Here is a 13,683-nt window from a genome sequence, read left to right on the forward strand (position 1 = left end):
CTCAAAGAATGAAGCAGGAAGTAAAACACTGACCAGTTTAAACTGGTTTTGACTCTTTAAATAGGCTATTTATTAATCAAACCTTGGAGAAGGAAATGGCAATCCACTCCAGTATTCTTGCTTGGAAAATCCCATGGACGGAGGAGCCTGGTGGGCTACAGTCCATGGGATCGCAAAGAGTCGGACACGACTGAGCGACTTCACTTAAGCAAACCTTGAGGGCTTACAGAGACAGCACTGCGCATGTGCAAGACGGGAACCCGTGTTTCCAGGATGCCCACGGAGCCAAGCATCTTCAGTCTAGGGAACCGCAGCAGAAGTGGTTGCCATCGGATCCCCCAACCAGGTGAAGCAAGAAGTCCTTCAGTAAGGAAACTCCGGCTTCCGTCTGCCGTGGCACCTTGTTAACCATATATGGACTGCTTTGAAAACTAGCCAATCAGCTTGTGCCAAGTTTGAATTTTCCCTAACTCCTTCAATTTTGCCCCAAACCGCGGCGCGGGGAGACAGGTTTCAGCCCAGTTTCCTGTCTCCTTGCTGGTCGACCTCGCAACAAAGCTCTTTCTTTTCTCGAAAGACGACCGTGTGGTCGTCTGGCTGAGGCCCTGTGGCCCCGGGCTGGGTGTAGGTCCTCGGCACAGGCCCTGGGTGGACACCTAGACGCGGTTTGTCTGGGGGCTGCTGTCGGGTTCCTGCTTCCAGCCGCAGAGGCGCTCCAGGCTCCTCCGCGCTCCTTTCATTTTGGGGGAAAGAAACAGCTCCTGGATCTTTGGGGTGAGTAGCCTCGTAAAAACGCGCTTGTGTATAAATTGTCCATTGACTGCATCACGGTTATGGGTTAGAGTCCCACTCTAAGGGAGACTGTATAAAAGGTTACAGCGCCTGCGGAGAGCGGAGATTCAGTTCCTCGTCTTGGAACTAAGATCCCAGGAGCCGGCCAAAAAAATGAAAACGCTTACAGTCGCTGAGGTACTCAAAAACTCGGATTAGAGTCCCAGGCCCTTAACTTTCTTTGTCAGGGTCTGATTGTTTCATTTGTTAGGAATTGGTTAGTAGGGTTAAATTGGATGGTCACAGAAAAACTTTATTGAATCTGTATTCTGCCATTTTGCTGTGGTCATCCTGAAGAAAAAAACCCTTCTAAAATGGGGAATGGGAACAGCGTACCTGACAACACTCCCTTGAAACGTGTTCTTCAACGTTGGTCGAGGGTTAGCTCTAAGCCGATGAAAAAGAAGCAAATGCTTTACTTGTGTAACACTGTCTGGCCCACATATCAGCTGGAGTCAGGGGAAAAGTGGCCCCAGAATGGGTCTTTGAACTATAATACTATTTTACAACTAGACTTGTTTTGTAAGAGACAGAAAAAATGGGAAGAAATCCAGTATGTACAATCATTTATGACTTTATATCAGAGGAGAAATTGGTATAAGGAAATTAATGAGAACACGATCACGATGGGTCAGAGGGAAGACCGTCAGGAAAGGTCTCTTTTACCGGAGTCAAGGTCAGATGGTGATCTGGTCCCTTCATCGCCACCTGTTGCAGTAGCCCTATGGCCTGCCGCTGCTTCGGCGCCTCCTCCAGTAGCCTGTCCCCCAGCGCCTCGTCCCCCAGCGCCTCCTCCAGTAGCCCGACGGTCTGCCCCTGCCTCAGCGCCTTGTCCCTCAGCGCCTGCTTCAGTAGCCCCTCCCTCGGTACCCCCTCCCTCGCCAGCTCTTGTGTTAGCCCTCTCGTCCACACCTCTGGTGGCTCCCTCGACTTGTGAAGCGGGCCTTCCTGCAGGCAGTGCCAAGGGGCCTACCAGTCTTCCTCAGGCTGCTGGCCCGGCTCTGTGCTCACTCTTAGCAGATGGGCACGAAGGCACAGTCTCCCTTCTCTGTCCCCATCAGGGTACTCAGTTTGGCCCAGGGAACACTCTACCTCAGGCAAAGCGGTCTCTGTTCAGGCAGGTCCCAGCTGGCTTAGATGACCAAGGCCAATCCGGAGCACATGGAGTGATCCATTATGGTTTATCAGGAATAGATTTATTTAATTATAAAGCTAAAATGCCATCTTATCAGGATGATCCCAGGAAGATGGAGCGTCTCTTTAAAGGCATTTTTGCTGTTTATCATCCTAACTGGGCTGCGATACAGGTCCTCTTGAATAGTCTCCTCAGTCCAGGGGAGCGCAGCATGGTATTAGAGAAGGCCCGTGAGGAGGCTGAAAGGCTCCGTGAGATACACCCAGAGGGTCCAATCAGAACTTCAGCAGAGCAGGCTCTTCCTGGAGCTGAACCAGGATGGGATCCCAGTGATCCAGGAGATCAAGCAAGGCTGGATCATTATAAAGATTGTTTAATGATTGGACTACAAAAGGGGGCCAACAACTTCAAGAGGGTCCAGAATGTAAGGCAAGGGCAGGAGGAGGGCCCATATCCCTTTTTTGAAAGGCTTCATGAGGCTTTCCGAAAATATACTGATATTGATCCAGAACACCCAAATAACATGGGACTGGTCAATTTAACCTTTATCAGTCAGAGTGCCCCAGATATAAGAAGCAAACTACAGCAGCTAGAAGAGGGACCATGGTTGCCAACGGCTCAGTTGCTTGCGATTGCTCTTTTTTTTTTTTTTTTCAGAGTTGTAAGCAGCTTTGTTTATTTGAGTAAATAGCTTGTAAATAAATCATTGGTAAACATTACAAAATTAAATACATTTTCAAAGCTTGCCAGTGTACATAAAATTCACAAACATAGTTCTTTTAAAAAATAAAATATGTTCAGAGCACCCTTGATATAAAATGCCTGACCCCTGTCCTCTGACAGGGCCACCTAGAGACACCTTACAGTAGGGAGGGGGTTTCTATGGGAGGCAGTGGGGGCTTCCTGGAGGACGCCAAGAGTTTCTACTCTGACCTTTGACCCCACCCACATCCAACTGCATTTTGATCCTTCTCCAAGGAGCTGGTATAAAACTGAGAGGGGCTCAGCAGGTGCCCCAGGCTCAGCTCCAAGCAAAGGGATCAGATCAGGGTGCACAATTAGGGCCAGAGTCCTCACCATAAGCCACTGAGAGAAGCCAGAAAGGAAATCTCTACCACACTTCCAAACCAGCCAATGCTCCTGCATCGACTTTCTCCAGAAGAGCGGAGGTTTTCTCAGTTGTACACCCACTCATCGCTCAGCTCACCCACTCTGGTCTGATGCCCCCCAGGCACAGAAGTGCCCAGATCTACTTCTAAGGAGGAAGATATTGAATCTGCTCACTTCCTTATGACCTGCTTTCATGGAGAGAGAATAATATATGGTATTTGGTAGAAAGCACAGAATGAATTGCTACACGGCGCTTCCTGGTTCCACCGCCAAACACCCCTCAGATAGTGTGAACGTTTCTCGAGAAATTCGAATAGCCATTCAAAGAAAGGGTTCAGAAAACTTTAAAATACCACAAATGAGGCAATAAGTACATGACCTGGCGAAGCATCCCGATTAACAGAATAATACAAAGTCCATAAATTAAGCTCTTGACCAACTCCACATTGTCGTAGTGTAGCTCATTAAAATAACGGATACGCTGAGTTCTTTTCACTTTGGTGCAGAAAGTGAACATTGGCGGTCTCCAGCACTCACATGAGAAGACCTAGCGGCCTTTTGAAAACACACATGTCGTGACCTCCAATTAAAGGATGACCACAAGTTTATTCCATCCATGTGAAATAAAACTCACATCCACATTTTAACTTAGTTGCCTGTAGATATATACAAGTACAAGAAATTTGACCTTTGTGTCAAATGTACAACTCAAGAAAAAAGTATTACCAAACTAGCTGTAAGAAAACCATCATCCCTGTATCATTAGGTCCTTAATATCTGGTTTCTCCAAGAAGATGCTGCCTGGTCCAGCCCCTCCTTGCATGTCTGCCTGATTTGATGCTCTCTGGTTGGGCTGAAGCCAGAGTCTGTGATATCTTTACTATTAAAATATTACACCAACCAAACCTTTAAAAACCAAAAAAGGAACACTCTTGAATAAATGTCTAATAGATATCACCCCTCCCCACCCCCAAAAAAGTTGCTCATAAGGACAACAGTTCTTTAAGAAAAGTCTTCGTGAAGTCCAAATTCCTCCCTGCATCTCCAGCAGAGTTCCACCTGGGCTGGAATTATACAGCCTTCTTCTGTGGGGGGCTCAATTTCCTCATGCCTCTTATCCGAGAGAGCAGCTCCTTAATGAACTCCTCTGTTGGTTTGTAGCAGTCTACAAGAGCTTCTCGTAATTTTAAAGCCCTCTCTTCTTCACTGTCTGCATCAAGAAGATCATCAATGTCAATTTCCACATCGGGCATTTCTTCTTCCTCGCAGCCATACAGCTGTCCCAGCTGCTCCACGATCCACTCCTCCAGCACGAGCCGTTTCCGAAGCTCCTTGCGATCGTATTTTACCGTCACTTTTCCCTGCTGGTGGCGCCGCTGCTGCTGCTGCTGCTGCTGAACGTGCCCGGCGGGAGCCGCGGTGGCCACGGGCGCCGAGTCCTCCCGGGAGGAGCCCGAGCCGCTGCTCGAGCCCGGGCTGCCGCCGGCACCGCCCCGGGGACTCTGGAAGAAAACCCGCGCACCGCTGCCCGCGGCCCCGCCGGCCGCCTCGCTGCTGCCCGTCGCCACCGACATGTCCCCGCGCGCGTAGGAGCCGAAGTGCGTCCGGGAGGAGGGCAGGCGGAGCGCCGGGCGCCGCTACCACCTCGGGCCGGGCAGCGGCATGCGAAGGCTTCAACGGCACCTGCTCCTCGCCGCCGCCAGCTCCAGGGACTTGCGATTGCTCTTGAAGTGTTCAGAGACCGACTCAAGGTTCGAGAAAAGCAGGAGGAATGCATCTTGAGGAAGGCTGCTCTGCTCGGCCGTAACCAGTCAAGGCCCAGCAGGACATCTGCAAGAAAGAACAAACGGCCACTGCCAAGACCCCGGGGACCTCCAAAACGCAACCGAAAAGGTCATCCATTTGTTGGGCCACAACAATGCGCCTTTTGTAAACAGGAAGGACATTGGAAACGGGAGTGTCCCAAAAACAGATGGGGCCCCCTCTTCCCCAAGACAACATCCATCAATGGTGTATCTGGGGAAGTTGCTCAGAAACCTTTTCTACAGAGGCTCCAATGTCACATAGAGAAAACATCTATAAAGTACAGCTTTATGTATGAGCCTGAATGTCATAGTCCCTCATCAGGACAAGAGGTGCTAAAAAATTTAAATGACCAAGTGGGTTTCTCAGCAGAAAAAGTAGACGCCAGAGTACTCCCAGGTCAAGATTTCACCCTCCAAGCTGCACCATTACAATTGGGAAACAAGACTCCATCAGATGTCCCTGAAGAAATTTTACAAAAGATAAGAGCAGATGTTTGGGCTAATGGGACACCAGGAAGAGCCAAGACAGCTGACCCAGTAGTAGTAAAACTCCGTCCAGGTGCCCAGGTTCCAAAGTTAAAGCAGCCTCCTTTGAAAAGGGATGTAAAGGAAGGCATAAAGCCTCTGATAAACACCTTTCTTAAATACCAATTAATTCAACCATGTCAATCCCCATATAACACTCCTATTTTGCCAGTACAAAAACCTGGGACTGGAGAGTATCTTTTTGTGCAGAATTTGCGAGCTATCAACCAAATTGTAGAAGATATACCTTCAGTGATGCCAAATCCTTATACTTTGTTTACAGATTTATCTGGAGACTTTTGCTGGTTTACAGTTCTGAACTTAAAAGATGCCTTTTATTGCATACCCCTCAGTCCTGAATCCCAGAAACTGTTTGCATTCGAGTGGGATGATCCAGAGACAAACGTAAAGCAGCAGTATTGCTGGACAGTCCTTCCACTAGGGTTTAAAAATGCCACCACCATCTTTGTGGAGGCCTTTTTGAAGGACTTGAAGGATCTCCAATTAAATGAAGGAATCTTACTCCAGTATGTGGGTAATATACTAATTGCTAGTAAAACTAAGGAAGCTTCAGACCAAAATACAGTCCTCACTTTAAACTTTTTGGCAGACCGGGGATATAAAGTCTCCAAAGAAAAGGCACAAATTTCTCAACCAACTGTACAGTATCTAGGAGTCGAGTTGTCAAAAGGACAGAGAAATCTGTTGCCAGATCGAAGGGAGGCAATAGCTGGGGTGAACGTGCCCACCACCAGAAAGCAACTGAAAAGGTTCTTGGGAAAGGCTGGGTTTTGTCGTATTTGGATTCCTAACTTTGGACTCATAGTCAAACCTCTCTATGAGGCTCTCAAAAGAAGTGTCAATGAGCCGTTAAACTGGACTGCTGAATGCCTTGAGTCATTCCATACTATCAAGGAGAAAATTTCAACAGCCCCAGCCCTTGGTCTCCTGGACATTAGAAAGCCATTTGACCTTTTTGTGCATGAAAGACAGGGTGTGAGTCTTGGAGTGCTAACTCAAAATTTAGATACTGTCAGAAGGCCAGTAGCTTACTTTTCCAAACAATTGGATATTGTAAGTCAAGGATGGCCAGTTTGCTTCCGGGCTGTGGCTGCGACCTGTGACCTTTTACAGGAAGCTGAAAAGTTCACCAAGGGCGGTCCTACCAGTGTGCACACCCCGCACCGTGTGCAGCCTTTACTTGAGCGAAAGGGCGGATGTGTGCTTCCTGCAAAGAGGCTAGGAAAATGCCGAGCCATCCTGTGTAACAGCCCGAACGTGACATTAAAGGAGGTGTCTGCTTTAAACCCAGCCACTCTGCTCCCTGGGGCAACAGAAGGACCTGCTCACGACTGTATGCAAGTAACTGAAGAACAGTGTCCTCGGCCTGACCTGACCGATCAGTTTTCAGAAGTGGATCTAGAGAGAGATGATGAATGGGGATTTTATGTTGACTTTTGAGACTTGGATGATGATGAGTAACAAACGAAGAGGCTGGATATATAATGAACAGGAACTAGTGCTTAGATTGCAGCATTTAATGGGAAGAATTATACTCAACTACATCAAGGAACCCATTATAGGAAGGATACGACCTATCATTGTCTACAAAAGTTTATTGTTAGTCCATAAATGCAAAGGACCATTCAAAAGATAATACAAAACCGCCTGATTTGCACCAGAAACAACCCTAAAACTGGGCCACCTCCAGCAGAACCAGGAGGTGATTGGCAAATAGACTTTACTGTTGTGCCAAGAGCCATGGGACATTATAGGTATTTGCTGGTATTTGTGGACACCCTCACAGAATGGGTTGAAGATTTTCCACACCAGAGAGAGAGCTTCCTAGGTAAAAAGGCCTTACTGAAAGAAACTAGCCCTCGTTTGGGGTTGCCTCTTTCAATTCAAAGTGACAGCAGAGGAGATTTCATAGCTGGGGTAACTCAAGGGGTCTCCGGGGCCCTTGGGCTACAATAGAAGTTACATGCTTGATGGAGCCCTCAAAGTATGTCAGGAAGCCAACTTCACTTGAGATGCGGTCTTAACAGTTGCCCTTTTGGGGAGGGTAAGAATGGCCCCTAGAAGCAAAGGCCGCTTGAGCGCCTATGGACTGTTACATGGGAGACGCTGCCTTAAGGCTGAGTAGCACTGCAGTCTTGAAAGTGACCCCACTGTAACATGATTAGATAGTGTAGAATGTGCAGAGTCTCTCGGCGCTGTCTTATTCTGTAGCTGGCTAATGTTTCCCACAGACATTCCTTTCAATGCAGAAGCCCAGGGAAGTGGGTCCTCCTGAAACTCGGAAACAGTGCATCGCTGAAGAGCAGCTGCGGCCCAGGTGGATAGACCCTGTGAAGTTCTTCTGTTTACACAGAGTTAAACCCTGGGTATACCACTCCTGAGTAAAAATAGTACCCATTTCTAACCAGCAGCTCCCTGTCCCCTTTACAGTTCTCAAACAGGGCACACTCTTTATGGACAGGAGAAAGTAAGCATACCAGCCGCCTTAATACTGGTGGGGCCTGGAAACCCCTTACTGATTTCTTGACCCCTGATTACACTTGTGAACCCTTAACTGACCTTCAGTTACTTTTCATCTAGAAACAGGACAGCTAAGACTCCACCTGGCTGGGAAGAGATGAGGACATCTTCAAAGTAGACAGCTTCTGTCCAGAAGTCTGGTCCAGGCCTATATAAATAAATACTCAATCACTAAAAATGTTTGAAATAACATGGTTTCAGTTAAGTTCAGTTGCTCAGTCGTATCTGACTTTGCGACTCCGTGAACCGCAGCATGCCAGGCCTCCCTGTCCATCACCAACTCCCGGAGTCCACCCAAACCCATGTCCATTGAGTTGGTGATGCCATCCAACCATCTAATCCTCTGTTGTCCCCTTCTCCTCCTGCCCTCAATCTTTCCCAGCATCAGGGTCTTTTCAAATGAGTCAGCTCTTCACATCAGGTGGACAAAGGATTGGAGTTTCAGCTTCAGCATCAGTCCTTCTAGTGAACACTCAGGACTGCTCTCCTTTAGGATGGACTGGTTGGATCTCCTTGCAGTCCAAGGGACTCTCAAGAGTCTTCTCCACACCACAGTTCAAAAGCATCAATTCTTCGGCACTCAGCTTTCTTTATGGTCCAACTCTCACATCCATACATGACCACTGGAAAAACCATAACCTCGACTAGACAGACCTTTGTTGGCAAAGTAATGTCTCTGCTTTTTAATATGTTGTCTAGGTTGGTCATAACTTTTCTTCCAAGGAGTAAGCGTCTTTTAATTTCTTGGCTGCAATCACCATCTGCAGTGATTTTGGAGCCCCAGAAATAAAGTCTGCCATTGTTTCCACTGTCTCCCCATCTATTTCCCATGAAGTGATGGGACTGGATGCCATGATCTTCGTTTTCTGAATGTTGAGCTTTAAGCCAACTTTTTCACTCTCTTTCACGTTCATCAAGAGGTTTTTAGTTCCTCTTCACTTTCTGCCATAAGGGTGGTGTCATTGGCATATCTGAGGTTATTGATATTTTTCCTGGCAATCTTGATTCCAGCTTGTGCTTCCTCCAGCCCAGTGTTTCTCATGATATACTCTGCATATAAGTTAAATAAGCAGGTGACAATATACAGCCTTGATGTACTCCTTTTCCTATTTGGAACCAGTCTGTTGTTCCATGTCCAGTTCTAACTGTTGCTTCCTGACCTGCATACAGGGGAGCAGGTTTCTCAAGAAACCAGGTCTGGTGGTCTGGTATTCCCATCTCTCAGAATTTTCCACAGTTTACTGTGATCCACACAGTCAAAGGCTTTGGCATATTCAATAAAGCAGAAATAGATGTTTTTCTGGAGCTCTCTTGCTTTTTCAATGATCCAGCAGATATTGGCAATTTGATCTCTGGTTCCTCTGCCTTTTCTAAAACCAGCTTGAACATCTGGAAGTTCATAGGTCACGTATTGCTGAAGCCTGGGTTGGAGAATTTTGAGCATTACTTTACTAGCATGTGAGATGAGTGCAATTGTGCGGTAGTCTGAGCATTCTTTGGCATTGCCTTTCTTTGGGATTGGAATGAAAACTGATCTTTTCCAGTCCTGTGGTCACTGCTGAGTTTTCCAAATTTGCTGACATATTCAGTGCAGCACTTTGACAGCATCATCTTTCAGGATTTGAAATAGCTCTACTGGAATTCCATCACCTCCACTAGCTTTGTTCATAGCGATGCTTCCTAAGGCCCACTTGACTTCACATTCCAGGATGTCTGGCTCTTGGTGAGTGTGAGTGATCACACCATCATGATTATCTGGGTCGTGAAGATCTTTTTTGTCTAGTTCTGTGTATTCTTGCCACCTCTTCTTAATATTTTCTGCTTCTGTTAGGTCCATACCATTTCTGTTTTTTATTGTGCCCATCTTTGCATGAAATGTTCCCTTGTAATTTTCTTGAAGAGATCTCTAGTCTTTCCCATTCTATTGTTTTCCTCTATTTCTTTGCATTGATCGCTGAGGAAGGCTTTCTTATCTCTCCTTGCTGTTTGGAACTCTGCATTCAAATGGGTATATCTTTCTTTTTCTCCTTTGGTTTTCACTTCTCTTCTTTTCACAGCTATTTGTAAGGCCTCCTCAGACAGCCATTTTGCTTTCTTGCATTTCTGTTTCTTGGTTTCATGGACTCCTAAAGAATAAGGTATGTTTTTGGAGGACTGTTAAAATTAGGAGTCATAGTTCTGTGTGTCATAGGGTTAATCTTTTTACCCACCAATTTTTTTTCTTATTATCTGTCTCGTATATTTAAAAAGACCTCCCCCACTCTCATGATGATTGCCTGAGACTTTAGAATTCAAAGCAGGAACTTGTGAATGTTTACAATCGAGTGCAAAAACAATTTGATTCCTGTTATAATAATCTGCTATAATAATCTGTTATAATAATGCTGCTACTCAGCAAGAAGCAGCTATGTAAGAAAACTATGGTCTTTTTGAGTGAATAAACTTCAAAAAAATGTAAATGAGATATGAGCTTTTAGATAAACTATTAAGAATAATTATGCTTTAGGAATGTCTGTCTGAAATAGTCTGTCCAAATTGGGGTAACTTGAATTGGGTTGTGCTAAACTAAGTGATGGAAGTTCACTGAGTAGCTAGCTCATTTCCAAATAGAGTAAGATTTTGAAACATTTATTACTGAACATTAGTTTCCCCTTACAAAGAAGCTAAAGAAATTTGGGACTGTTAATGACTAAAAATAAGCTGGCGCAAAAACTTGAATTTGGCTTTTCTCTCTGTTAAAAGGACACACTTTCTTCAGATGTTGAACTGCATTTGACAGTAGATTTAAGTTTATTTGCCTCTTACATGGTCTGTTCTGTATTTGCCTCTGAAATGCCATGTTGTTACTTTGGCTGAGTGAATAGCTATTGTTTCACAGTGACCTATAGTCCCATCTGACTGAGTGCTCGAAACCGTTCTGATATTTGTTGACAAAACTTCCTAAATCATTCTATGAAGCACTTTTGGCTTCTAGCTAACTTTGGGAAGCTTCAGAGGGCCCCTGAAACATCCCAAAGGGAGATATTACATTAATTGGGTTCAACTTCCGTGTTGAATTACGTGGGAAGTATTGTCAGGTGAACAATAAGTCTCGGGTCTATTGTATGGTGAATGTTACTAATACAGATATCCTAGAAACAATTTATATGTAAATTCTGATATATTCAGGTAAAATGTTGCCATACTCTAATTACTATCTTAAAGTGTTGTCACAGCACTAACCGAGTTTCTTATGAAAATGCTTTCTCTTCAAGAAGATTTATAGAAAGGACTTTTGGATAAATACAAGTTTCTGAACTGGGTAAGAAATTAAAGGATTCTAGCTGGAAACCTGATGACTGTACAAAGATTAACAAAAGGCCTGAATGAATTGGCAAATATGCTTATCACTTTTATGGTTTCTGAAAAATTACTCGTTTGAATCTGTTTTCCAGATCTTAGGAAACCTTCCCCTCAAACTAATTATGACTTAACAGAAATTTGGTAAAATGATATTTAATAAACAAATTGAAACATTTACCTTTTTTCTCTATCTGAGCCCTTCAGAAATGGGAAACTCTTAGGGTTCCAGTAACTTTATCAGATAGATTAGGAAGGTTATCTCACTAATAGGTACAGAAATCTCAGTTTTGGAGACCTTGAGAAAGGGAGGAGTTCACTTAGATCTGTTAGTCAAAATGTGTGATAAGCCTTTGGGATGACTTTCCTACCCCTGAAAGGTTTTATTTTAAAGTTAAGTTTGAGACTCCATAAAAGTTTCAGCAAAGCAAAAAAAAAACACAAAAGTTTATGATCAATTATGGTTATATAAATAATCAGGTCAAGTTTATTGAGAACAGACCTACTTTGTAAACAAGTCTTAATTTGGTTATATTTGGTAAAAATGAGGGTGATTTTAGGGAGAAAAGGATGTTTCAATGAGTGTTAAATCCCAGTCTGTATCTACTAAGACTCATTTCCTGAATAGATCTCTGCTGTTAGGATATATTAATGTAAAATTTAATTGAATTATTAAAGGATACTCTCAGTTTGTTTCTGAAGCTTAGCTCAATAATCTGTCTTTGGATAAAGATCAGATGCCTCGCGACCTGCAACCAAGACTGGAAAAAGACATAATTTAAGGAACTGTCCCCAACCTGGCTGGAAGGACCTTTTATCAGCTACTCTTAACTGGCTCATGCCCACTGAAATTGAAGGAAAATTGACTCTTGGACTAACTCCCACTTCCAAAGGCCCCTCCACTGGACTGGTCTATAAAGAGGAGTGGCTGACCTCAAACTCACCTTAAAACGATGCTCAGACAGAGGAAACTGCAGGAGGATGGGAAGACGATGACGTCAGAAGTAGACTGCTTGCCCAAGATGCCCGACCTGATTCTAGGGTCATTTACAACGCTTTCTTGATTCCTTGGACCTTTGCACATCAATCGAACGTTTTCTGTCATAGACACGATTCTGTGCTAATTTAAAGCTCAATCCAGTTGTCGGGTTGCGGCCTAGTACTTCCGGGTTACCTTGGTGGATTTCTCCTCTCCAGGGCTCTGATTGGATAGACCCTAGAAAGTTTATTTTAAAAGAGAGTTCAGCCCTGTTCTCTCTATTCATGATATTACTAGATGGGATCCTCTCACTTGGTCAGCTAATTCCTGCTCTGACCCTGGCTCATAGATTTAAGTGTTTTCTTAGGGTCATTTAAACTCAGTAACAAGCTAAGTCTCAATCAAAGAAAATGTGACCTCTTGACTACTAAAAGGAAAATTCCCACAATTATGGGATGGGTCTATATATGCTTAACACCAGGCTATGGTTAAGTTTAAAAGCTCTTTATGTTGGGAACAATTAAATCATACTAAGAATGATCAACCTAGTATTATTATAAAACTAGGCTGAGTACTTTGTGAACTATGCCTATTATTACCGTTACAGAGAATGATTGATATGAAACTCAATGGATTTGTGGTAGTAACTTATAGCCCTGGCACCTACCAGGATGGATAGGAAGGTATAGCCTGGGATTACCATGAACTCAAGTCATACACATAATAAATTAGAGGTCAAAGATTTACAACAGACCGTAGAAATTGAGACAGGCTATGAGGAGACAAATGCCTGGCTGGAATGGATTGAATATTCTGTGCGCACTTGAAATAAGAGCAACTGTTACGCTTGCGCAACAGGTAGGCCGGAGTCTCAGTGGTGCCATTGCCGCTCGGATGGACCTCAGATGCTATGGGCATAGAACGCGTGATACTCCTCTTTCAGGACAATATGGCCCGGGGTAACAAATCCTGCAGGACCTTGTCACTAACGTTCGTGACTGTGAAGGGTCCGAGGCATAACCCCCAAAGACTGTCAAACCCTCATTCCGTAATGCAAACTATACCTCGCGCCTCTCTAGGTGGGGGGAACAGTTAGCATTCTTGGGGAATGTGTCTGGGTGCAGTGAAGGCCGGTCCTTTGAGGGGATGAACAATGATTCTGCATGAACTATGGCCTGGGAAGACATCTGGTGTTGTGGAGGACCATTGCTTGCGACTCTGCCGGCCAGCTGGAGTGGAATCTGCACTCTCGTTCAACTGGCTGTCCTTTCCACCCTGGCATTTCGACCCTCGGATCCACCTCTTAAGCAGACTAACCACAGAGCCAGAAGGAACACCCTTGCCCCAGGTGGGTCATCTGATCCCTATGTATTTATTCTGCTGGGGTCCCTAGAGGTATTCCTAATGACTCCAAGGCT

The 13,683-nt window shown here is 44.9% G+C and overlaps 2 protein-coding genes across 2 annotated transcripts in view; one reads left to right on the top strand and one right to left on the bottom strand.

The window, feature by feature from the left end:
• The first annotated feature begins 241 nt into the window (after positions 1–241).
• The window catches only part of FBXO42 (F-box protein 42), a 127,943-nt gene continuing 114,501 nt past the window's right edge, over positions 242–13,683 (top strand). The window contains exon 1 of the mRNA XM_069579298.1: positions 242–774. The gene's annotated coding sequence lies outside the window, so the exon portion shown is untranslated. The remainder of the gene's footprint in view (positions 775–13,683) is intronic.
• LOC138434472 (protein phosphatase 1 regulatory subunit 14C) lies at positions 2,626–8,095 on the bottom strand. Its single transcript, XM_069579329.1, has 2 exons — positions 7,987–8,095; positions 2,626–4,906 (listed from the first exon to the last, which is right to left on the bottom strand). The coding sequence occupies exon 2, from the start codon at positions 4,648–4,650 to the stop codon at positions 4,147–4,149; it is 504 nt and encodes a 167-aa protein (XP_069435430.1). The 5' UTR covers positions 4,651–4,906; positions 7,987–8,095; the 3' UTR covers positions 2,626–4,146.

This window comes from Ovis canadensis, chromosome 2 (genome assembly GCF_042477335.2).
Source record: "Ovis canadensis isolate MfBH-ARS-UI-01 breed Bighorn chromosome 2, ARS-UI_OviCan_v2, whole genome shotgun sequence".
Lineage (NCBI taxonomy): Eukaryota > Metazoa > Chordata > Mammalia > Artiodactyla > Bovidae > Ovis > Ovis canadensis.